Below are 22,901 nucleotides of genomic sequence, written 5' to 3' on the forward strand. Positions count from 1 at the left end.
TGACTCGTTGGCCATTGTATTCGTTTGGCTAGTTGAGGTTGGAAAGACACCGTCTCTGGATTCCATGTTTGCTGTAGGGACGTTATAAACAACATAAGCGTAATGGTCTACCAAATCCCACTCTTCCATGTCTTTTGGAATAAAAAAGAATGAACTAACAGCATTCTTATGGGGTAAAGGACGAGGTATACAGCTGGCAACCCCACTGAGACTTGGTATCGGGTAGGAGAGGAAGGCAAGAGACCAAAGAGAGCTGGCACCGGGACAGGAGAGAGTATATAGATCAGAGAAAGTTGATGGTGATGAGTGCAGAGGCCTAACATTCGCCTCTTTCTACTTTCCCTGTATGTCATGAGGAGACGTTGGAAAGAAAAAGGTTGAGTGGCTATCCAACTTGCCCAGCCAGAGAGTCCTGCTTGAAAGGTCTGAAGCTGGCCCATATCTGCGGAGTGGATATTTGTGTGATGAGAAGACGTAGGAGGAAGAGAAGAAGCCAGTGCTGGAGCGGTGGTGGAAGAGCCTTTTATACCTCTGTTACGTTGGTGCCTAGCCATTGAGACAGATATTCACCATACACGGGATTCTACAGCATTCACTACTGGTGAGACACGCAAAGAAAATCATATTGAAGAGAAATTCGTACCTTCTGATATACTTTCAATTACTCGTTAAGCTCATGGATTGTCTCGTTTCCGAACCGCTCTCTCCCCTCAGAGCTGACGCTCGCCTCTGAGATCTCTGACCCATGGCGTGTTCGTTGCATATTCCCGGTATCAAAGGCTTCATGGAAATAGGTCGTCCGACTCGTCACCACATTGTCAATTGACAAGGATGGCACCGTCGACAACGAGGATGGGCTGCGGCGGTGACCCGGCCGAGAAGATTGTCCCGAATCAGACTCGGCAGGGGTTTGTGGCGAGACGGGCGACGGCTGGTCGCCAGGAAATGGAGAGTCCAACATCGGGCTAGGCTGCGGAGAAAGGATAGGTGTGCGAAAGGGCATCCCGTAATCCCCAGGAAGTTCGGCGGGCGACGAATCTAAATAGCAATCAGCATTCCATCTATACCACTGAGGTTTGTCGGTGTATTACCATGCATCTCATACAGTACGCCCCCGCCAGACTCCACTGTTCCAGGAGTAGCCGCCGTGGCGACCGAGTCATCTGCCGTAGATTCATTGGCCACCGTTTCGACGGCGGTGGATGTAGATTTCGGTCCAGGTCCAGGGGCCATTGGGCCACTCCCATACATCCATTTTGGCTGCTCCGTGGTGCCTGTCTCCTTTACAGCTTCGGCTTCCGCAACCCGTCGTTGATGGCGACGGCGCCGATAGAACCAGAACCACACAAGGAGAGCGACGACGACAAGACCGCAGACTACGCCGATCACTGCCGCCGCCCAATGAGGCAAGCCGTCGCTCTTGTGGTCGGATGTGCTAGTAGTAGTTGTGTCGGAGGTGCCATAAGGCCAGTACGTCGTAATAGTTTTGTTATATGACGTATCGAAGATCTTCGCCAGAGAAGTGTTGGTCCAGGATGACGGCGCAGTGGTGGTTGCGCCTCCTGAAGAGCTATATGACCTGTCAGCAGCTGTGGTGAATTTGGGTTTTCTGTTTTCTTCATACTCACTTCCCCCCGATTTGCGCTATTACGAGATCAGGAACCTGATAATCGCTCCACTGAGTAGGATTATAGTCATCCTGAAATAGTAACGTATTGAGGTTGAAGTTGACGATGATTCCTCCCTCTAGACAGTTGGTCGGGCCGACATGCACCCCGCCAACAGCGAGCATCTGATCTGGATAAACCTTGATGCATTGGTGCCCGCTGCGTCCATGTGTGCTCGTTCCGTTGTATGCTTTGATCCACTGGAAAGAGGGTAGAGATAGGATGTATACGTCGTCTGATGGGTCTGCTTCATAGTCGATACCGTTGTACCCTCCGTAAAGGTAAATATTATGAGACGAACCGTCCGGGGCGCTGGCGAGCACGACGCAGAATTGTGTCAATTGCGGAGGTGTATCGCCCGTTGTGTTCTGAAGATACCATGTCTTAGTATTCACGTCATAAACAGAGACCGTCTCCATGAACGTCGGGCTGACGCTCTCGCTGAGCTCCGTCTGGTTTGTGCTCAGCCCTGTATCTTGCCACATTTCAACGGGATCAACCACTCCCCCAATGGCTACCAATACTCCGGACTCGGCCACGGGTACCCAAACCAGTCCTGCGTTCGCCCGACCGGGGATATAGTCCGGCAGCGAGGTATTGTACCATTTCTCGTCGCGCATTACTGACATATCGACTGTTATAAGCGTGTTCGCCGTCGTGTTCGACTCCATCCCGTCAAAAGTGAAGGGGCCCCAGTCTGGGGCTCGCATTCCGCTAAAGTAGAAGCCCAGGTTCTCGCTGGGCGCCGACGCGCCCGCGCCGTTGGTGATGTACCGTGTGACACCGGTTGAGAGCGTTTCTTCATACCATCCAGGTGTAAAACTCTCACGATAGGGACCGTACTGATAGGCCTCGTAGCCAATGACTTCATCTCCCGACGGGGACTGGGTACTGTTGGTGAGACGCAGCATACCCCTATATAAAGTCAGCATTCTCCTTTTTCCTTCATTGAGATATGTATGTTACTGACCCGTAGAGATAGAATTCGTCATCGTTAGCGAACATGTAGCCGTCAATGTAATTCGGAGCGATGTCAGTGGCAGCACCCCCGGCGACGGTGGAATTGCTCAGGACGGTCATGAAATTCGAGCTGGTGTTGAATGACGTGGAGAGGTTGAGATAATATATATAGCCGTCCGCATTTCCTACAACGTATTAGCTTTGTGTTTAAGGTCAAGCCTCTCCTATTCCATCAAATTCTTACCATCGTTGTTGTAGTTGACGCAGCCGTCCGAAAATCCTCTATACATCGTCAGTGCTACCCAGTGGCCATCCACAACGGGCTTTGTCCTACTGCTGAAACCACAGCTCCCCTCCATCGAGATAGATTATATCTCGGATGACATTGGCTATTGCTGTCAGCTCGGTTCAGGACTCTCGCAGCGACAACAGCAGTAGAATCCTACCTCTCAACTCTTGCCAATTGCACATGGAGATATTAATCTGCGTCTCCCAGTCGGAGCATGCCGCTGTGCGGTCAACCACGACCGCCAGCACGGTCAAAACTGTCTCCAAGAGAAACCACATCCTGTCCTGGTAAGATCGCACAGTCTCGTCTCGTCATCTCCAGCCGTCGCGAGCTCTCACAACAACACTTCTCCCAACGGGACGCCGTCGTAACGACCCGAGAAATATGCAGCCTTGCAGACAGCTCGGCCGCTTTTCTTTTGTGTCGTATCAGCAGATCTGCAGGGATTCCTAGCGGCTGACGCAAACATGTGGTGGCCGTTGAGTCGAGGCTTGGAGGACGGCGGAGGACGAGGAGGGACGAAGCATCCGTTTTTGGCAAGTGCTGCGAGTTTGCTTTCTTTGTCTTGTTTTCATTCTTTGTCCCACAACAACTCTCTGACCACCACCACCACCATCACCAGTTTCCGCAAATCCCCCCCCCTCCCCCTACGCGACAGAGGTACGTCGATCCGTGGTCTAGAGGTGTGTGAGAGGAGCTGTCCCTTTCTGATCATTACCACAAATAGACTGATGTGTCCGCCGCGCCCAGACCGAGCAGAATACATGCACATGGCTCGCAATACGCTTACGGTGGTGCGGTCTGCAGAGAAATACGAGGTGGCATCCACTGGGGCGAAGAGCGATTAATAGACGACAAAGCCATCTCGCGGGGCAGACGATTAATCTATCCCCGAGGGCGATAGGGGGGGAAGGATGTGGTGAGATGGTGCACTCAGATTGGATATCGTATTCCACTTCCGTTCGCTTCTGGATGAGGGGTATCTGTGCTTGCGGCTCAAGAAGCTGACTTGAGGGATGCATTTGCAATAATTCGCTGACTTAAGACCGTCAGCGCTAGCGGGGGTTTCTCATCATGGCTGCAGGCCAAGACGTTGTCGCGACCCAAAAATTCCGAATGGGACCAGCTCTTTTAGGACCCTGGTCCACAGACTCGGCTTTGTTTGGTGACTCGGTACGTACATGGTGCCATGGTGGCATACGTGCGGTGCAGGGACCTAAGATAGGTTGCGGTAAGCCTCGTGCAATCGAGCGCTGGATGTTGCTAGGGACGGACAGAGCATGTCTATGGATTGGATAGGTTCTTCCGGTGGAGGCGGCAAGGCTGAGGATCTTGGTCCTTTGTCCTTGAGCCGATCTGCGCCTCTAGAGCTATTTTTCGTTTGATTCCTGGGGAGACGACTAAAAAAGCCCTCTCTTCTGCTTCACCTCCCTCGTCAAGGTGTAGTCTTGCAGAGAGTGTGTAGTGCTGAGAGTGGTCAAGATGAGGTTCTCACTTGCTTCATTGTCGCTTTTGGTGGCCCTGCGGCCGCCATCCGTGTGGGCAACGGGCCCTCCATATCTCACTGGAGGAGGGTCAACAGCGATGGTCACAACAACGGTGACTACGATTCAAACCCAGACCGTCATTTCGACGCACACGGTGATAGGCTCGGGCTCTTGCACGGTGGGTGTACTCGGGCTTGTGATGGCTTGGAGGTTGATGGCTAACTCTCTGGATAGCCTGTGACGACGACCATATGGAGTTGTATTTCGACGTCAACGAGCAGTATTTACCCAACCTCAACCTCCACATCTACGTCTATATCTACAGCTGCATCGGTACCTACTACTAGCTCCATACCGACATCTACAACTGCATCGGCGCCTACTACTAGCTCGACATCAATTTCGACTCCACCAGTGGCGACAACCAGCTCCACGCCTCTACCGGTTTCAACAACCAGTGTTACAACAAGTTCCACGCCGCTTTCGGTGCCAACAACTAGCTCTACTCTACCTTCGACATCTACGCCGGCGCCAGCAATTAGCTCTACACCAGCCTCGACATCCACACCGGCGCACACAACTAGCTCTACACCAGCTTCGACATCCATACCGGAGCAAAAAACTAGCTCTACGTCCTTATCTATATCATCGGTACCGACTACTTCTGCCTCATCTGTATATACAGTTCCACCAGCGTCAACAACTAGCTCAACATCACTCTCGACGCCGCTGTCGACTACTTCTTCAACGGCTGTTTATACAACTGCGCCAGTGCCAACAACTCAACCGGCATCGTCCTCGACGCCACTACCAACCCTCACAACCAGCGCAACATTACTCTCAATATCTACGTCCGTGACAGCAACTACCTCAACATCATATTCGACGTCCGCTTCAATGACTACGACTACGACAACTGAAATATTCACCTCAACGCTTCCACTCTATCCCACGACAACGGCAACAACCACATCTACATCTTCCCACACACTCTCTTCGAATCCGAAGCCCCCTCCCACCAAGACCGAACACACGACAACAACTACACACACGACTACACGCACAACAGAGCACACGTCTACACATACGACTACACACACAACAGGGCACACGTCTACACACACGACTACACACACAACAGAGCACACGTCTACACATACGACCACACAGAAAACAGAGCACACGTCTACACATACGACTACACACACAACAGAGCACACAGCCACTAAGAAGCCGAAAAAATCATCCCAGCATGTCTCTACCACAAAGCCACATGGTAGCAGTGGCGGTCAAACGATCACGATCACACTGCCTACCACAGTGACAAGTATTAGCACTACCAAGATCTTATCCACCGTTACTCAAATTATCACGTCGTACGGCACGACAACTATTTCTGATGGGGTGACCACTACGTCCACGGTGGTTGTACCGACTGTGTATATTACGACCTTTACATCAAGCTTCACCACTGAAATTCCCACGACTATCCTGACGACGCTCTCGACAACTATCACGAATATAGATTCAGTGACGGTCTGGGAATCAGTGACTGCCACAGTCACAGAGGAGGCCAGCGGCACTATTACTCTCATAGCCACAGATTCAGTAACAGTATTGCAACCAGTGACCACCACGGTCATAGAAGAGACTAGCAGCATGATTACTATCATAGGCACGGATTCAATAACAATATGGGAATCAGTGACTGCCACAGTCACAGAAGGCTCTAGCGGTACCACCACCCTCACAGACACGGTGCCAGTAACAGTATTGGAATCGGTGACCACCACAGTCACAGCAGGGGCCAGTGAGACTGTCATTATCACGGACACGAATTCAGTAACAATATCGGAGCCAGTGACTGTCACTGCTACAGAGGAAGCTAGCAGTGTGATTACTCTCATAAAAACAGACTCGGTAACAATGTTGGAACCGGTGACGGTTACAGTCACAGAGGGAGCTAGCGGTACCATCACTCTTACGGATACGGTCACCAATGTTATCACCAACACTGTCAAGGATACTATAACTGCCACTATCAAGACCACTATTATAGATACTGTTGTTCGCCACGCAGCAACAGTTACTGATATATCAACCGCGACGATCACTGTCGGCGAGTCAACAATCACTATGACAGGCCCTACAGTTACCCTCTCAGGGATGCCCCTCCCAGGAACCACTGTTGTGACCACTGACACGATTTCGGGTTCTTTGACAACTATCCCAGCCTCCATCATTACTACAACCATCACGCTGCCCGCCAGTACTGTCACCAAATCACAGAAGGTGACGGTGGAACCAGGGTCGACTATCACCTCCATCATCACACAGTTGGCAAGCACTATAACTATCCCTGGATCGACGGTTGTCAGAACAATTCCAGGCACGACAGACATTGTATCGGTCACTGGCGCATCCTCTATTGAAACGGTGTCGGTGACTATGATTCTCACAACCACGTTACTGGACACAGTCACAGTTCCAGGTATGTCGTTAGATTATGGTCTGTAATTGTACTGACTAACACTTAGTAGGCTTAACTACCACCATTACAGTTCCTACTACTGTGACCGACGTTGTTTCAGACCATAGAACCACACTCACACGGACTTTCGATAGCACTTCCACTGTCTCCATCTCGGTCTGTCCCAGTCTCATCATCAACCCAACCTACACGCCTGCTGCCCCGCTGCCAACTGATTACACCTGGGGCTGCCCCCCTGGATACCTCTGCCATCCTCCGCATACGGGTGACCGTGCGAACTGCAACGTAGAAGCCGGTCTCCCTGCTGACACGTATGTCTGTGCCCCATCGCAATGTGTTCCAGCTCCGCCCTTGGTACCCAATAACCAATCCTGGATTGCGCCTGGAGCTGGCGACTACAATATCTCTAACGATTATTTCAACCTTGATCCCGAGATCTTTGGTCTGAATTACTCCATCTTCCGGCTCCCGAAGGACCAAGGTGCAGACAGGATAAAGCGGGACAGTAGCGTCTCACTGTGGGACCTCTTCCTCGGCCGCAAGACCAAGCGAGACTCGACGAGCATCCCGGACGTGTGCTACGATGATTGCAACGACGTTGCGCTGGAAGGCGAAAGTGTAGGCAAGACACCCGCGTTGTGCGACAGTGGCTCGGATTTCATGACGGACTTGGACAACTGTAAGACTTGCATCAGCCATTACGCCGCATCGCCGACGGCTGCATATTCATCGACACTACTCCCCTCGTTTGCACAGTGGCTGGATTACTGCTCTGGAGCGACGACCACGACATCTAGTACCAGGACGACGGCGACCACGACAAGTTCCACCACGTCTAGTACGACAACAAGCACCACGTCTAGTAAGACGACAGGCACAACCTCCAGTGTGACAACGGCAAGCACTACAGCTGAGGTTACGACGAGTAGCCAGACAAGTACTACCACTACAAGCACTGGGACTGGAAGTACAAGCATTGCTGGTACCTCGGCTAGTGCGAAGACAACCCAGACTACCCAGACTACTGGACGGAGCACCTCCGGCTCGACACAAGCAGAATCTACCACTGGCACTGGGGGCAGCACCTCCCAGGCGATGCAAACTTCGAGCGGGTCTTTCACCGGACCCTCCACTCAATCATCAACCACTGGAGCTCAGTCCAGCTTAGTGACCAGGTCTTCATCCAGTTCATCAACTAGTGGGCTTACTGGTAACTCTGCGTCTACAGGAGCTACAAGATCCTCTACTGGAGGGTCCGCGTCTACAGGGCCCTATAGCAATGCCTCCAATGGTACACCGACCACAAATCCTCCAGGCACAGCGACGAAGTCTGCCTCCACCACTGTTCTCACCGGGGCAGCATCCTCTCTGAGGGTTCCTTCAATCGGTTTCCTGGCTCTGTTAATGGCCATGGTGGCACTCTTAATTTGAAATTAGTATATTTTAGTTGTCTTTTATGTCACTCCTTAATGATAATAATCTCCAGATGATACTCATGATAGTTAAGTGTAGGAGTCTAATGTATTTAGAGAATGTTCTGTTCTGTCAGACTAGTGATGAATGGTAGAGCAAGAATAGAGAAAAGAGCTGACTGAATGTCGTCACATCATCTACCAAGAAACCCCGCCTCGGTATCAGCCCGAATTGAGCTCGCAGTATCTCCGCCCGAACGAAGTGATCGACCTCAAGCCGGGGTTCTCGCCGGGGAGAAGCTGGGGGATGGGGGGAACTTGATTAATCTGTGGGGACCCCAGAACACCCCATACTTTCCCAGTAGATATCAGATTCGTTATACTTTCCAGCCATCATAGCAATATTTTTACATTATGGAAAAGATCGAGGTACAGCATGTCGAAGGAATTGATCCACAAATCTGCCAGAGTAAGTTCGCAATATCATACTTCGTGATAGCAAGGTAACTGATGATCGGAAGAGGAAAGCAGCTGGGCTCGCTTCATCCCCGGCTACAGTCCAGAACGATGCATCGCTTTCCGCGGCCGGGCGATGGTCAACGCCATTCTCCTCCTGGCTGGCATTGCGATCATGTTCTTCGGCTATGATTCGTCATGCATGAGCCAGATCAACACCAATGCCAATTATCTGACCCTGATGGGACTGGATTCCGGGTCTGCAAGAGATTCTGCGGCCGTGGGTGGATTGGTCAGTCTTTGGTTTGGGGGATTTGGAATAGGTAAGGCTGAAAAATCTCTCTTATACTGAATATGATGTCCCTCTTATGTACCTATGTAGTATCTTGCTAAATTGATAGGCGCCGTTCTTACGGGATACATCGCTGATCGAATTGGACGGCTGCGGACCATCCAGATAGGATGTTTATGGGCCCTCCTCGGCGGTATCCTTCAGGCTTCTGCGCAGAATATCACCTGGATGGCTCTTGCGAGGATCATCGGCGGAATTGGATGTGGCCATCTGAATACGATCGTGCCTGTTTGGACGTCTGAACTGGCGGATCCGCAGGTTAGAGGCGCATTTGTTGCTGTGGAATTCACCCTGGCACTTACGGGGGCAACGATGTTAGTATATTTATCTTGATCTTGTCTTCGTTTAAGATGCTCACTACTGGACAGGGTATACTGGGTGGAATATGCATGCGTGAAAACGCAGAGTCTGACGTTTGCCTGGCGATTCCCTCTCGCCCTGCAGACTATCTTCCTGCTCTTCATCCTGGTCGCGAGTTCGTTCTATCCGGAGTCCCCGCGCCACCTAGTCCGCACGGGACGCATCGAGGAAGCACGGCAGATCCTGCACCGGGCACGTATCCACCCTGTCGACAGTGAGGTCGAGCGCGAGATTGCCGAGATCGTCGCCGCCATCCAGCTCGAGGCCAGCGAACCGGAGCCCTCGTACTGGCAAATTATGACTCGGCGAGACAAGCTGCACACCCGGCGACGGATTCTCCTCGGTGGCGGTGTCCAGGTCATGCAGAAGTTCACGGGCATCGACTTCATCTCTACGTATGCTCCTGAGATGTTCGAGCTGGCGGGATACACGGGGAACAAGCCCGCGTTGCTGGCCGGGGGGAACTTCTTCGGATACACGGCCTCCCTGGCGCTGGCGATTTACCTGGCTGATCGAGTCGGGCGGCGGCGACTGATCCTCATCGGCTCCTCGTTGATGTTCCTCGTCCTCCTCGTCGGCGGGGTCTTGTCACATGAAGTCATCTCCAAGAGAGAGTCGGACCCAAAGCTAGCATCACGCTGTGGTGCGGGAGTCACCACCGTTCTCTACCTTTATTCCGCCATCTATGGCGGCACATGGCTAACAACATGGTAAGTGTTCTCCAGGGGTTCGCCATGCTGGTGTACCTTGCTAAGGCTATACAGTTGGGTATATCCCACCGAGATCTTTCCGCTGGCTAGTCGTGCGAAGGGCACTGCATTGGCGACCGTTGCCTTTTCGCTGGCAGGGGGTATCATCAACGAGATCGTACCGTACCTAATCGACGCAATTAGCTATTGGGTCCTGATCCTCTTTGCCGCGATGAATCTCGTCATGCTCATTCCGATCTACTTGTTCTATATCGGTAAGAAAAAGCTGGCTATGAATAGAGTGGAAAAAAGAAAATCCATACTGACTGATATGAAAAATAGAAACCGCTGGGCGTCACTTGGAAGACCTAGACTTTCTGTTCGCGAATAAAAGCCCCTTCGTGTGGAACGCGGAGCGGGATTTTGCAGAGATGAAGAGGGCTGAGGCTGCTGCTGATCAGGATCCAGCGCTAAGCGTCTTGACTGTTGCATAAACCCGAGCGTACAATAAGACCGACATGATAGAATCGCTGTCTCATGGTAAAGGGAAGAGAAAAGAAGGAAAATGGACTGTGCAGTGTGGAAAGCCGGTGTCACGGGTACCTGTTAAACCCTAGCCCTAAATTACCTCTTGCCTGAATAGGATCACTAGACCAACCTAATTATGGTCAAGGTATTTTGCAGCCATCTTGGGCGCTATAGTAGATCTCAATGATGTACTGTAAAATACGTATGGAGAAGGTATATTCATATAGATCAAAACTCGTCTATGACTAGCTGAGATCTAACAATTCTCCGCACACTGTTCCTGATAAGCCTCCAGACAAGCAGACACACAAGATAAGTTTGCTCCACAGGCGCCGTCGCACGTCCCTGCTGCGGCCTCGAGACAGGCAGTCTCGCTGCCTCCAATACAGGTGCGAGGGATCAATCCGTTGGTGGGAACGGGGGTGGCTGTGATCGAGGTGCTCAGCAGAGCAAAGAGGGAGATCTGGTTGTTATCTCATTACTCTTTTCATCTTGTATTTTGTAGTTATATCTGGAAACTCACAGTTGTGAATCTCATGGCGCTGGGTCTTTCTTTTAGATATTTGGATTCTTTCTGAGATACTCAAGGAGTCTTGGCGGGGGAGACGCTGTTTATACCGAGAATCCAGAGCAAGATCGGTCTATTATTTGTGCAGCCTCGGATCTCTGGAATCCGAGAGTCGTATACTCCATCCATATCCCTGATCGAGATTGTCTGACCAAGAGAACGATACGATAGTCCGAATCTCATCTGATGATTCGAGGGAACTCGAAGTTGGGTCCTGTATCCTGGATGGTGATTGATGGTTTGTCGTGTGGTGGAATAGATCTGCAGTCAGCATGCCAGATATACAACCAGAACCCTGTCGATAGAATATTCATTAGCTAATAGTATCTGCAGTTTTTTAGAATAGACAGGTGCATCGATTAGACTACTGACCTTATGAAATCCTTCTCACTAATCTGCTTCCTCTTCTCAAGATAGACGCCTCTCAACACTGACCAGCGGCGTTGTACCACCCTAGCAGGGCTAGCGCAGTCGACCTGCTAGGCAAGCCGAGTGAAAAACAGATGGCCGCCGCTGTCTCTGATGGATCAGAGCTTGATGAAGTGCAATGCTGAAGTCAAAAGACAAAACAGAAGGAAGGAAGATGGTGTCACATGATACAGATACACTAGCCCATTTTGGAACAGACGGGCCTTACCCTTTTCGGCTAACCTTTGACCCATGACTCGATCTCGTCTTCTGTAATGCCTCAACTTCTTTTCCTTCCAGGTGATTTCAGGCATCCTTTTTCTACAGATATGCAAGAAAACACATTTTTGGTGAAGGGACATTGTATGTCTATAGACCAGCCTGACGACACTGGTTCAAAACCGTCGAGTTACGTCCATTCTGGATCTTGATTCAATGGCTCATTGGACAGCAATAGAATTCTCCTGAGACAAAGAAAACAGTCTAAAACATCCTTATCACCCTCAATGCAACATAAATGACGCTAGAGATATTATTTGTTTATGGAATTGAGGCGGTGATCAGACTATTTAGACACTAAAAAGTACCCATAGTGCTTATAAGAGCATTTATCCTAGCATTTCTATTCAATTACCCAGTTATGTCTGATATAAACTGCTACAGCCTGATAAATAAGGCATCGTCTCCCTCAACCGAACTTCCTCTCTCATGTCGTGTCCTTCCGACAACAGTTTTGGCCCGCGAGTCGATCCGGACTGCCGTTCGTTCGACTTTACTTTGTTATTTGAAGATGCCTTCTTCGCACTCGCTCCAGCTGCCCTCTTTCTGCTTCTTGTGCCGTCGCGGCTGCAGCGTCTGTGGAGGGCGCCTGTGAAGTCGAGCTCATATCGACTCGCCGTTATCAAATTGGTTAGTATTCCACCAATTAAACCGTTGATTTTCGTCGACTAAGCTAACAAGCTGGTTCCTCTCATAGAGTATTCTCTCTGTTCTGTTTCTGCTCCATCTTCTCTATACGGTCTTGCGTGTCAAGACGTCGGTGCTGCACACGCGTCTCGGACTGGCCTCGGGCATCATCAACACCATCGCCACAATCACGGCTGCGATACTTTCTTTCCTTGAAGACCAACGCTCGGTCAAACCGTCGGATCTCTTGGTCGTTTATTACTCCTTCGCAACAATCTTGACTCTCCCACAGCTCCGCTCGCTATGGGAGATTCCCGCGCAGACCTGCCGTGCTTGGTGGACGGCCATCTTGGTCTTCAATTTGGCGGTGCTCATCGTCGAATCTTTTCACAAAAGGCGATTCCTCCAGCCCCAGTATCAGAAAACGGCAACCAGGGAGTCTCTCTGTGGGTTCTGGGGGCAGAGCTTCTTCCTCTGGACCCTGCCATTCTTCCAAGTCGGATATTCTAGGGTTTTAGGGATTGGCGATCTGCCGGAAATCGATGCCGATCTCCAGGCACGACAGGCAGGAGAGGAATTGACGAATGCCTTCAAGACGAACTCTGGATTGATGAGAGCTACTTTATGTGCCTATCGCTGGACCTTTCTCTCGGCAATCATACCCAGAATATGTCTCGCTGCCTTCACCTTCTGCCAACCTTTTCTCATTACGGTGATGGTTGACTATATGGAAGATACAGCCATAGACACACAACAATACGGCCAGGCAATCATCGGGGCATATGTGCTAGTTTATATTGGATTGGCAGTATGCAGAGGAAAAGTTCTCCGGCACTCAGTGACTGACTGGCTATCAGGTCTCGACATCCGTGTATTCTCGACAAGTCAATCGATTCATCACCATGACCCGTTCTGGGTTGATTTCTATCATCTACACGCATACAACCAAGCTCAAGGGTAGCGATTTGGCTGATACCGCAGCCGTGACGCTAATGGGCACGGACACGGAGAGAATCGTAGCCAATATGAAGCTTATTCATGAGACCTGGGCATCGATCCTCGAGGTTGCAATTGCTGTCTGGCTCTTGGAGAGACAATTGCATGTTGCCTGTCTCGTTCCTGCTGTGGTTGCCATAGGTAATATTTTTTTCTTGCCACCGTCTGTGGTTCGATTGATTGACGAAGCTTTCCAGGCTCTGTGATGGCCATTCACCCACTATCCAGTCGTATGGGGCAAGCTCAACGTGCGTGGATCGAGAGAGTTCAGACCCGAGTGTCCAGCACGACAGAGATGCTGCGAGATATCAAATCCATCAAGATGCTTGGCCTGTCGGGCTATATGTTCAAGACTCTCACAGCCTTACGGAAAATCGAGCTCAAGACTTCCCAGCGATTTAGGAAGTTGATGATCGGAGAAATAGTTTTGTGTTTGTTCTTTTTTTTTTATCAATAATTGTCAGGGTCAGGTAAGCTGATTACAGTATAGCAAATGTACCGGCCACGTTCGCTCCCTTTGCCACTTTTACTATTTACGCGATCATTGCCGCCGTAAAACATGACGCAACTCTCCTTTCGAGCCAGGCATTTACCTCGCTGTCCCTGGTTACATTGGTCACAAACCCATTGCTCACGTTCATTCAATCGGTCCCTTCACTGAGGGAGGCAATGGCCTGCTTCGATCGCATCGAGGAGTACTGTAAGAAGCAGCCAGTGCAGGCCACCCAGCAGTCTCTAAGCAAGGAAGAACTGGTTGAACATAGATCTCCTGGTGAACACTCTTATCGGGGCCCGCAGCCAGCGATAGAAATGACGGGATCAAGCCCGGATGCACAAAGTATAGTCTCGTTCAGAGATGCTGACATTGCATGGTCCAGAGCCACCATTCTTCATAGCATCAATCTCACCATAAAAGTAGGGAGAATCAGCATATTCGTCGGACCAGTTGGTGCAGGCAAATTAACCCTGTTACAAAGTATCCTGCAGGAAACAACAGTCACCTCCGGTTCTATCCACGTCCCGTGTCATTCTTCTCTTGCGTACTGTGCTCAGACACCCTGGATCATCAACGACACTATTCGCGAAAACATCCTCATGGGTGCCGAGACTGATCCGAAATGGTACGAATTCGCTTTGTCGGCTTGTGGACTGCAGCAAGATCTTCAGAAGATCCCTGCTGGTGACAATTGCATGGCGGGGAGTAACGGGGTCTCGCTCAGCGGGGGACAGAAGCAACGCATCGCATTGTGTCGGGCTATCTATTCAAGAGCAAAACTGGTACTTCTGGACGACGTATTCAGTGGACTCGACGCACAGAATATCTCCCTGATTAGTGATCGGCTGTTCGGTGAGGGTGGTTATTTTCGGTCGGCGGGCGTGACGGTCCTTCTGGCGACTCATACGGGTAAGACCTCCATTGCCTCGAATCGAAAGTCGCTGAAACTTACCATTATTCTATCAGAGTCCATCCTAGAGTACGCAGACAACATAATCGTTCTTAAAGAGGGACGAATCGTCGACATTTTATCCTCGTCTTCGACCCTCAAGCCGGAGATAGTCAAATCTGCATTGAATACAAATGTTACCGTCGAGGAAGAGGAGCAACCCACTGCGACGCATGATAATGATACTGCTATTACATCTCAGTCCTCTCCCAGACAGAACGGTACCTGGGAGGTCTACAAATACTACTACCACAGCGCAGGCTTCATCCCCTTCGCAGCCTTTATCTTCTTCAACCTTTCTGAGGCTGTATGCAGTAACTTTACCAGTAAGATCCACATAGTCGATAAATATTAATGATCAATACTAACTCTTTCTCTTAATGTAGCATTATGGCTCGAGTGGTGGGTTGAGACAAATGAAGAGCAGCCGAATAAAGATCTAGGGATGTATCTGGGTGTCTATGCTTTGCTCTGGGCATTGGCTTTCCTGATATTATTAGTCAGTCTATGGTATAGTCACTCTAGCTCTTTATTGCTTCCCTCTTTTGTCTCAGATCTTCTGACTGCAGTGGCTATGTAGGACCCTAATCATCTTAATCATCAATAGCACGGCGTTAAACCTGCATACCTATCTTCTTCGGGCGACCTTGAGGTATACACGCCCTTTCCCTTTATCCTTTGCCCATTTCGATTTAACAAACCTTTTCCCATGTGTAGGGCACCCTTTAGCTTTTTCCAAACAGATCATGGATCCCTGACCAACCGGTTCAGTCAGGATATGGATTTGGTCGATATGGCGCTTCCGCTTTACGCGTCCATGTACTCAGCAGGTATTTCCCTTTCTCCTTCTTTTTATCTTTTGTTTTCTCATCTAAGCTCGAGGTACCGCCAATTGTTTGGTCCAGCTGGTGATCCTCTGCGTCCTGGGCAAATACGTGGCTGTATCAGTTCCAGGACTACTAATCAGTCTGGTGATTCTACAACGATATTACCTGCGCACCTCGAGGCAGATCCGACTGCTTGATCTAGAAAATAAGGCACCCCTATACAGTCATTTCTCAGAGTCTGTGCATGGTATGAGCACCATCCGTGCATTCAACCTGCAGTCTCATTTCCATGAGAAGATGTACAGGTTGCTGAACCGCTCACAACGCCCATTCTACATGCTCCTGTGTATCCAGCAGTGGTTGACGCTGGTCATGGGCCTGATGGTATCTGCCATTGCACTGATCATTGTGATCATCGCCACCTCGCTGAAGGGCCAGTACACTGGTGCGACAATGGGTGTAGCGCTCAACATCGTCCTCTCCTTCAATGACAGTCTCACTAGTACATTGAAAAATTGGACGAATCTGGAGACTAGCATCGGTGCGGTGTCTAGAGTCAGACAGTTCGTTCAGGAGACGCCAAAGGACCAACGTTCAGATCTTCATATTGGATCCTCTTCTCTTGAGAATACCGATAAAGTCATCATCTCATTTGACAGCGTTTCTGCTGGATATAGGTAATGAAATCTATGTATGCACAACTTAGACTAGCTAACATCAAGTCCAGTTCTACTTCCGTCTTGAAGAATCTCTCTTTCAGAATATCACCAGGAGAGAAGATCGCTATTTGCGGCGCCTCGGGCAGCGGCAAGACCTCCCTGATCATGGCCCTCCTAGGAATGAACACCATCCACTCCGGCCGAGTATCACTCAACGACCATGACCTGTCGACGCTAAGCGAGAGCGAGATACACGCGCTCATCAATGTTGTGCCGCAAGACCCATTTCTGCTCCCCGGCACGACGACGATCAGAGAAAACGTCGACCCGTTTGCTCGCGCCTCCGATGAGGAAATCGAACATGCTCTCCGAAAAGTGGGAATGTGGGAGAAATTGAATCCAGACAGTGGCGGTAATCATTCACAGCGAAGCAGGCTTGACAGCTCGATCGGAAGAAGCTGGTCGATCGGGGAGAAACAACTGCTGGCTCTTGCGCGCCCACTCGCGGTGCCAAAACCGATTTTGATCCTGGACGAAGCGAGCAGCAGTGTCGATGCCGAGACGGAAGAGACCATGCAGCGGATCATCGACACAGAACTCGCAGGCCGGACCGTTCTCTCTGTTATGCATCGGGTGCGGTTTCTTGACCGATACGATCGTGTGTTTGTTTTGAATGGAGGGGAATTATCAAAGCGTAGAGAATAGCTATTTACCATAGGTTATATATAACCATTGTGCTTAATGATAGTTAGTCGAGTTTTACTCTAGTTTCTACTACATTCTACTTGTACTTCTACTAGAATGTATATCCGAACACTGTATTGTCTAGCCTCATGACTGAGTGAAGTGAAGGAACAGAAAAAGAAGGAGAGACAGGTAACCGCTGAACCAGGTAAACCATTGCGAACATCCCCTCCCACACGAGAGGGCTCAGCTGTACATTGCCATTGTCATGTACATATGTACGACGTACCATCCGGCATTAACTCGTGGAAAGCTAACGCGCTTACAGGACAGAGCCGAGGGCGACGCAGGGAACGGCGACGCCGACGAGATCGTTGTTCTAGAGATGTTAGCCTTGCTGAGTGTGCATGGGAGGAGAGAAGATCTTACAGCAGTAGCGCCGGAGTTCTGGCAGCAGACAACGTTCTGGTTGCACTTCTGGTTGAGCAGTTGGTCGGCACCGATGACTGTATGTGTTAGGTTTGCAATGATGCAGGCTCAGGCTGTTTCAAGTGAGCTTACCGGTGGCGTCAAGAGAAGAGCACTGGCTGAAGAGACCCAGACCCTGAGCACCGGAGCCGGAGCCAATGAGGCTGCTCAGGGTGCCGTCGAGGAGACCGTAGTCGAAGCTGGTGGTGTCCCCGGCGTAGGTGGCCTTGTTGCAGCACTCCACCGAGGCCTGGCTGCCACAGGTGGTCTGGGCCTGCTGGACGGTCATCTTGTTGTCCTTGATGGGGAAGCGCACATCGGCGCTGCCGTTGCCCTGGTCGTTGCCGCTGTTGGTGGCGGTCGAAGGGGTGCTGGGCAGGGCCACGACGGAGGCGGCAAGGGCAAGAGCGGCAAGGATGAACTTCATTTTGACTTGTTAAGGGTGGATTAGAATTATTAATTAGATTAATAAACTGGCAAGGGAGCGTGATTGGTCTGAAAGACTGGAGGGAGTGTAAGAGAGAGACTTGAAGCTGACTTGTGCTGGGTGAGAAATTCGATGGGAAGGGAGGATACAAGCAGCTATTTATCCTCTCGCCGCCGCCTGCTCATCTCCTATACTCCGTGCCCTGTCCTGAGATCATGCTGGTAAATGGATTTGTTGAGACGAAACCCTTGCGTGAACTATCGAGTTGGGCTGCAGGCAGCCGTCGGACTCGATTGTAGCTACCCCTGCAGAGCTGCCACTGGAAAGACACGCAGGAACAAAATCACAGTGGCACAGCAGTGCACTATTAATCTCAGCTGCACGATCACCCACAGCTCGCGTAGACAACGGTACGGAGTATTTCGTGTCGTTGAGTACTAGGTCCCTGTACTTATTCATCAGCAAAATTCACAGTATCCTCTACTCACGAGGATTTTACTCACTAGTCTTCTCCTCACTGACTGTTTATCACCGAGTTCTTTTCGATAGACTTGTCTCGTACTGGTCTCGTACTCATGCGCCATGGCACGCATATATTGAGTTATTGAGTTTGTTGAACCCCAGATGCAGGGGCAACCGCCGATCAGGGTCCGATCAGATCCAAATGGGGCGATCTGCGCCCTGCCTTTATCCGAATCATCTCCTTAAAGAATAGATAGTCTGTCCGGACTATCTCATCGTGGTATCCCGTCGAATTCGGTGGTTTGGTTGTTTTGCAGATCGCATTGGTTGGTCTGTTCGCATCCACCGAACGTGGTCATTCTGTACGAATTTCTGCAGGTTCAACAGGGGTGTCTGTCTTGTTAGTTCTCTGTATAGGGTATTAGAGATGACTTGTGATAGAACGGCCGTGGCTACAGGATGATTCAGTTCCGGAGAGACCTGCAACGTTGCCTGGAAGGTTGAGCTGGCGTTGGAAATTCAAGGACTGGTCACCTGATAATAACGTGACTACACATGACTTCGTCATAAAAGAAGAATAATAAGAAAAATCAAGTAGTTGTATGTATTACTGCCAACTGGCAAGCGAATATAAGATTTTAGATTCTAGAGATGGCGAACTTGGCTGGAATTACCCAAAAGAATAGATCTAAATAATTTCTGACTGCTATTCATGAATAGTAATACATCTCAACTATCTATACGCATATATATATAGATATATTATGGTAGCGATGTAGTTGTATAACTTGGTAGTCTTGGTAGTCTAACAATATATATTCAAAATATCTATAGCTGATCATTCATCCAATATAAAGTAGAATCTTTATATGGATACCAATTAACTAATTATTCTTATTATACTATTAAACTGTCTTCTATTCTATTCTATTCATAGGTGGATGACATAATTCTACTCCTGTGTTCTCTTTTCATATGGTAGCTGAAGAAAACCAATATGTAGTTCATCTATGATTGATCATCTAGTCTATATTATATACGTGTCGTCATGATATATACCTATTTACATTATACAGTCCACAAGATCCATCTCTACCATGTGAACAGCTCCTCGACATATCGCACCGAACAGCCTGCTTCTCGCGCCGCGACGACCGCCCTGCGTACCTCGTCCGCCATCGAGACAGGCCCGCACACCAACACCGCCGCCGAGGCGTGCGACGCGCGGGCCTCGGTGGCATGCTCGAGGACTAACGCGTGGAGGTCGGGCCGGCCGTACATGATCTCCTCTGCCTCGAACTGTTTATGTAACAGGGCTGTGTTGGTAGTAGCAGTGCCGTTCCTGTTGTTGTCGCCGTCTCCCCGTCCCCCTTGTTCTTCTTCCTCTTCGTCTTCCTCTTCCTCGGTGGGAATGGGTACTTGTGCAGTCGAGTAGAACTGGGCGTTGAAGTCGGAGCGGCCCAGTGCGGTGTGGAGTTCGCGAGAGGCAACGTCCTGTATGAAAGCTACCTGTCTGGCTGTCCAGATAAGTCGTATGTCACGAGTAACGGTAGCAGTCTTTTTGGTGGAATTGCTACTGTTTTGGATGTGAGTTTGGATGTACGGCACCGCAGAGGCGATGCCCGTCCCGCCCGCGACGAGAAGTACGGATTCGTACTCCCACAGCGGGAACTGGTCGCCGTACACGCCTTCAAGAAGGATGATGGGGTTTGCCGTGCGGTTGGGCGAGGCAAGGCACTGATCGCGCAGGGAGCGGGTCCAGCCGTCGTACGGGCGGATCCAGAATATGAGCGTTTCTTTGGAAAGAAGAGTAGTGATGCCGTCACCTTCACTAGTTTCCATCTCGGACTCTATGCCGGGACTGTGGTGTGGACGGGTCGCCTCTTCGGATAGAAGCGGCATCTGTGCCACGTCGATGATCGAGGTCATCTTGCGTGATGCGCCGCCGCCAATTTCATCCGCGTCGGTTGACTGGTAGGTCCATGCCCCCAGCGTAAATGGGTGATTCTCCCACCCTTTCAGCCGGAAAGGCTGGTAGAGGAAATAGTACTGACCGGGCCCGGCGCGAAGATGCGACGCGCCCGGGGTCACTTCGAGACGGACGACATCCGATGCGGGATTGTAGGTCGCGATGGTCCGTGTCGTTTGGATCGTGGTTCCATGGCCGAATCGGACGCGTAAATTGCAATACACTAGCCGGACAAGACGCAGGACGCGGTCAAGCAGCCAGAAAGCCGTCGCCGGCCAGAGATAGTTCCAGTATGCGTGATCATCGAAGATTTCAACATGGCTGTTGGTCAGTACGGAGGATATAGAAAACGAATTAGAAAAACTTAGTAATCCTTACTAGAAACAGCCGACAAGGGCGACAACTGAGAGGAGGATGTGTGTGACGAGGAAGAATTCGTAGGATTTGTGGCGCAGCCAGTCGAAGGCAAGGGGGAGCAGCAGAACCATGGCGAGAACGGCCTACCATGGGGAGTTAGCACAATCTGTTTGGTTAGTAGTTATTACTTGAATTGAACTGACTGCGGTGCCCCATAGAAGATATGGTTTCATGAATTTTCTGACAATATTCCCTCCTATTCATTGTTAGAGCTAGCTCATTGACTGAACTTGGTCCTCGTGTCAGATACTCACTCCCCCACATGAGAAAGGTGTAGACGATGGTATGCACCACCGCCTGCAAGGTGGCCACCCGAGCGATATGGCGATGGAAGATGTTAAAGGTGGCGAAACTCCAGCCGGTGGCCCAAAGGAAGATATTGTTGCGAACACCAAACACCCAGAGGAGAGACAGGTTGGCAAAGGAGAGGATGCCAGTGCGATCGGCGACATATCGCAGCAATTGTTGAGAGATTTCAGACCAGCTGGAAAAATGAAATTAGTACTCCGATTGCCGTTGTTTGATAAGGTGAACGTACTAGATATTTTCCGAAAAGAGCCGGTATCCCACACAACAGGCCAGAATGCTCAATGCCCAATAGATAGCGACAACGATCGCCACAATCCGCGTGGGAAGCGTGCACCACAGGATCTTTCGACCGGCGCCGAGAGGAGCTGGGACGATAAGATGGGTCTGGACGCTTTCGTACAGGGCGCGAAACGGGACGCACAGGACCGAAGGTATCGAACGGCCGAGTCGACGTGCGCGGTTGGTATAGAGGAGATGTTTCACGAGGTGATTGAGGGATCCAACGAGAATCAACCCCATCCAGAAGAAATTGATCGCGTATCTATCATGATATCAGGATGGAGCGTTTCACCGCCATCGTTATGAGACTCGAACATACCCGTACGCATGGTGTGCCCACATTTCAAACTCCCACGTATTCTATACAACCATGTCAATTTATCCGATTCGATTATTGAAAGACAATTGAGATGAGCCTAACCCACCTGCGTGCGAAGAATGCGACCAAAAAAACCCGAGGAGAGCAGAACGGGCTGATCAACAACCTCCCCTCGAGGAACTTCCATGTAATCCACGACCCGCATGTTCATTATAGCCTCCTCTGTCAGATTGGCAGCCAGGACATCCCGCGGTAAGAATTCGAGGCCGTGGTGTTGGCACTCGCGGGCCAGCGCCGCCAGCCCGGCCACCCGATCGCTCTCATCGCTGCAATAGACCTCAGCCGACGCGTAAATCGAAATGACGTGGAGCCGGTTCTGGCAGCCTGGTTCCCAGCGGCCTCTGTTTGGAAGACCTGCAAAGGTGAAGAAGTTGTAGGCAGAGGCGATGGCGTTGATACAGCGTTCGTTGCGGGGGGTCGTGGAGGAATGGGCGGCGGAGACAGGCGTGACGGAGAGGGCGATGGAGAGGGCGAGAGCCAGCAGCCACGCCAGGAGGGGCATCCTGGCGAGGTGGCAGTCGAGTTGGAGATGGCGAGAGGGGGAGGGGGAGGGGGAGGCGGCAAGATAAGAAGGGAGGGAGAGAAGAGGAAGAGGAAGAGGAAGAGGAAGGGAAAGAGGAAGAGCAGGAAGAGAGGAAAGTCGGTCGGCTTCGGAGATCCGTGACCCACTTGCATTCAAGGATCATGGCATGACCGAGGGGGAAAACAGTGGTATTTAAGAGGTAGAATGGGGAATGGAATAGGAAATTATGAATTAGATAAAAAGAAGGAAGAAGCTGTTCATACTCTGGATAAAATATATTCAATAGAGAATAACAGGAGGTGGAATAATTAATAGTTACGGGGTATTTTGGCTGTCTTGGTGATCTTATCAGATGATCAGATCAGATAGCAGGATACCATAGATAGCATCAAGTAGTGGCAGTGTCAATTTTGGATAATCCGTTCGTCAATAGTATTAACACCGTCATACAATGTATTACAGCATAAGGTAGTATACCTAGAGT

At 50.4% G+C, this 22,901-nt stretch overlaps 8 protein-coding genes across 8 annotated transcripts; 4 read left to right on the forward strand and 4 right to left on the reverse strand.

Annotated features, from left to right (window-relative positions):
* Positions 1-602: 602 nt before the first annotated feature.
* ASPZODRAFT_133721 (hypothetical protein) lies at positions 603-3,260 on the reverse strand. Its single transcript, XM_022723338.1, has 7 exons — positions 3,074-3,260; positions 2,962-3,016; positions 2,872-2,909; positions 2,638-2,812; positions 1,629-2,582; positions 1,092-1,570; positions 603-1,038 (listed from the first exon to the last, which is right to left on the reverse strand). The coding sequence occupies exons 1-7, from the start codon at positions 3,192-3,194 to the stop codon at positions 662-664; spliced, it is 2,199 nt and encodes a 732-aa protein (XP_022580359.1). The 5' UTR covers positions 3,195-3,260; the 3' UTR covers positions 603-661.
* Positions 3,261-3,295: 35 nt separating this feature from the next.
* ASPZODRAFT_535476 (hypothetical protein) lies at positions 3,296-4,164 on the forward strand. The gene is made up of 3 exons (XM_022728460.1): positions 3,296-3,599; positions 3,667-3,843; positions 3,900-4,164. Exons 1-3 carry the CDS (start codon positions 3,384-3,386, stop codon positions 3,927-3,929), a joined length of 423 nt encoding a protein of 140 aa, XP_022580360.1. The 5' UTR covers positions 3,296-3,383; the 3' UTR covers positions 3,930-4,164.
* Positions 4,165-4,346: 182 nt separating this feature from the next.
* Positions 4,347-5,895, forward strand: ASPZODRAFT_535246 (hypothetical protein). The gene is made up of 3 exons (XM_022728459.1): positions 4,347-4,581; positions 4,638-5,551; positions 5,610-5,895. The coding sequence occupies exons 1-3, from the start codon at positions 4,399-4,401 to the stop codon at positions 5,725-5,727; spliced, it is 1,215 nt and encodes a 404-aa protein (XP_022580361.1). The 5' UTR covers positions 4,347-4,398; the 3' UTR covers positions 5,728-5,895.
* A 2,726-nt stretch (positions 5,896-8,621) lies between these two features.
* Positions 8,622-10,657, forward strand: ASPZODRAFT_98807 (hypothetical protein; the record flags this gene model as incomplete). The annotated part of the gene is made up of 5 exons (XM_022730587.1): positions 8,622-9,085; positions 9,164-9,428; positions 9,483-10,184; positions 10,239-10,438; positions 10,506-10,657. The coding sequence occupies exons 1-5, from the start codon at positions 8,899-8,901 to the stop codon at positions 10,655-10,657; spliced, it is 1,506 nt and encodes a 501-aa protein (XP_022580362.1). The 5' UTR covers positions 8,622-8,898.
* A 290-nt stretch (positions 10,658-10,947) lies between these two features.
* On the reverse strand, positions 10,948-11,229 carry ASPZODRAFT_17290 (hypothetical protein; the record flags this gene model as incomplete). The annotated part of the gene is made up of 2 exons (XM_022726994.1): positions 10,948-11,154; positions 11,215-11,229. The coding sequence occupies 2 exons, from the start codon at positions 11,227-11,229 to the stop codon at positions 10,948-10,950; spliced, it is 222 nt and encodes a 73-aa protein (XP_022580363.1).
* Positions 11,230-11,951: 722 nt separating this feature from the next.
* On the forward strand, positions 11,952-17,258 carry ASPZODRAFT_98811 (hypothetical protein). The gene is made up of 11 exons (XM_022730588.1): positions 11,952-12,576; positions 12,644-13,381; positions 13,431-13,710; positions 13,767-14,000; positions 14,060-14,974; positions 15,032-15,340; positions 15,401-15,524; positions 15,595-15,666; positions 15,732-15,844; positions 15,897-16,518; positions 16,569-17,258. The coding sequence occupies exons 1-11, from the start codon at positions 12,376-12,378 to the stop codon at positions 17,203-17,205; spliced, it is 4,245 nt and encodes a 1,414-aa protein (XP_022580364.1). The 5' UTR covers positions 11,952-12,375; the 3' UTR covers positions 17,206-17,258.
* Positions 17,259-17,348: 90 nt separating this feature from the next.
* Positions 17,349-18,525, reverse strand: ASPZODRAFT_133725 (hypothetical protein). The gene is made up of 3 exons (XM_022723339.1): positions 17,746-18,525; positions 17,614-17,690; positions 17,349-17,563 (listed from the first exon to the last, which is right to left on the reverse strand). Exons 1-3 carry the CDS (start codon positions 18,077-18,079, stop codon positions 17,507-17,509), a joined length of 468 nt encoding a protein of 155 aa, XP_022580365.1. The 5' UTR covers positions 18,080-18,525; the 3' UTR covers positions 17,349-17,506.
* Positions 18,526-19,633: 1,108 nt separating this feature from the next.
* On the reverse strand, positions 19,634-22,685 carry ASPZODRAFT_160065 (hypothetical protein; the record flags this gene model as incomplete). The annotated part of the gene is made up of 7 exons (XM_022726448.1): positions 21,941-22,685; positions 21,835-21,875; positions 21,466-21,777; positions 21,182-21,411; positions 21,071-21,123; positions 20,889-21,010; positions 19,634-20,831 (listed from the first exon to the last, which is right to left on the reverse strand). Exons 1-7 carry the CDS (start codon positions 22,394-22,396, stop codon positions 19,634-19,636), a joined length of 2,412 nt encoding a protein of 803 aa, XP_022580366.1. The 5' UTR covers positions 22,397-22,685.
* Positions 22,686-22,901: the final 216 nt, after the last annotated feature.

This window comes from Penicilliopsis zonata, assembly GCF_001890105.1.
Source record: "Penicilliopsis zonata CBS 506.65 unplaced genomic scaffold ASPZOscaffold_10, whole genome shotgun sequence".
In the NCBI taxonomy this organism is placed as follows: Eukaryota; Fungi; Ascomycota; class Eurotiomycetes; order Eurotiales; family Aspergillaceae; genus Penicilliopsis; species Penicilliopsis zonata.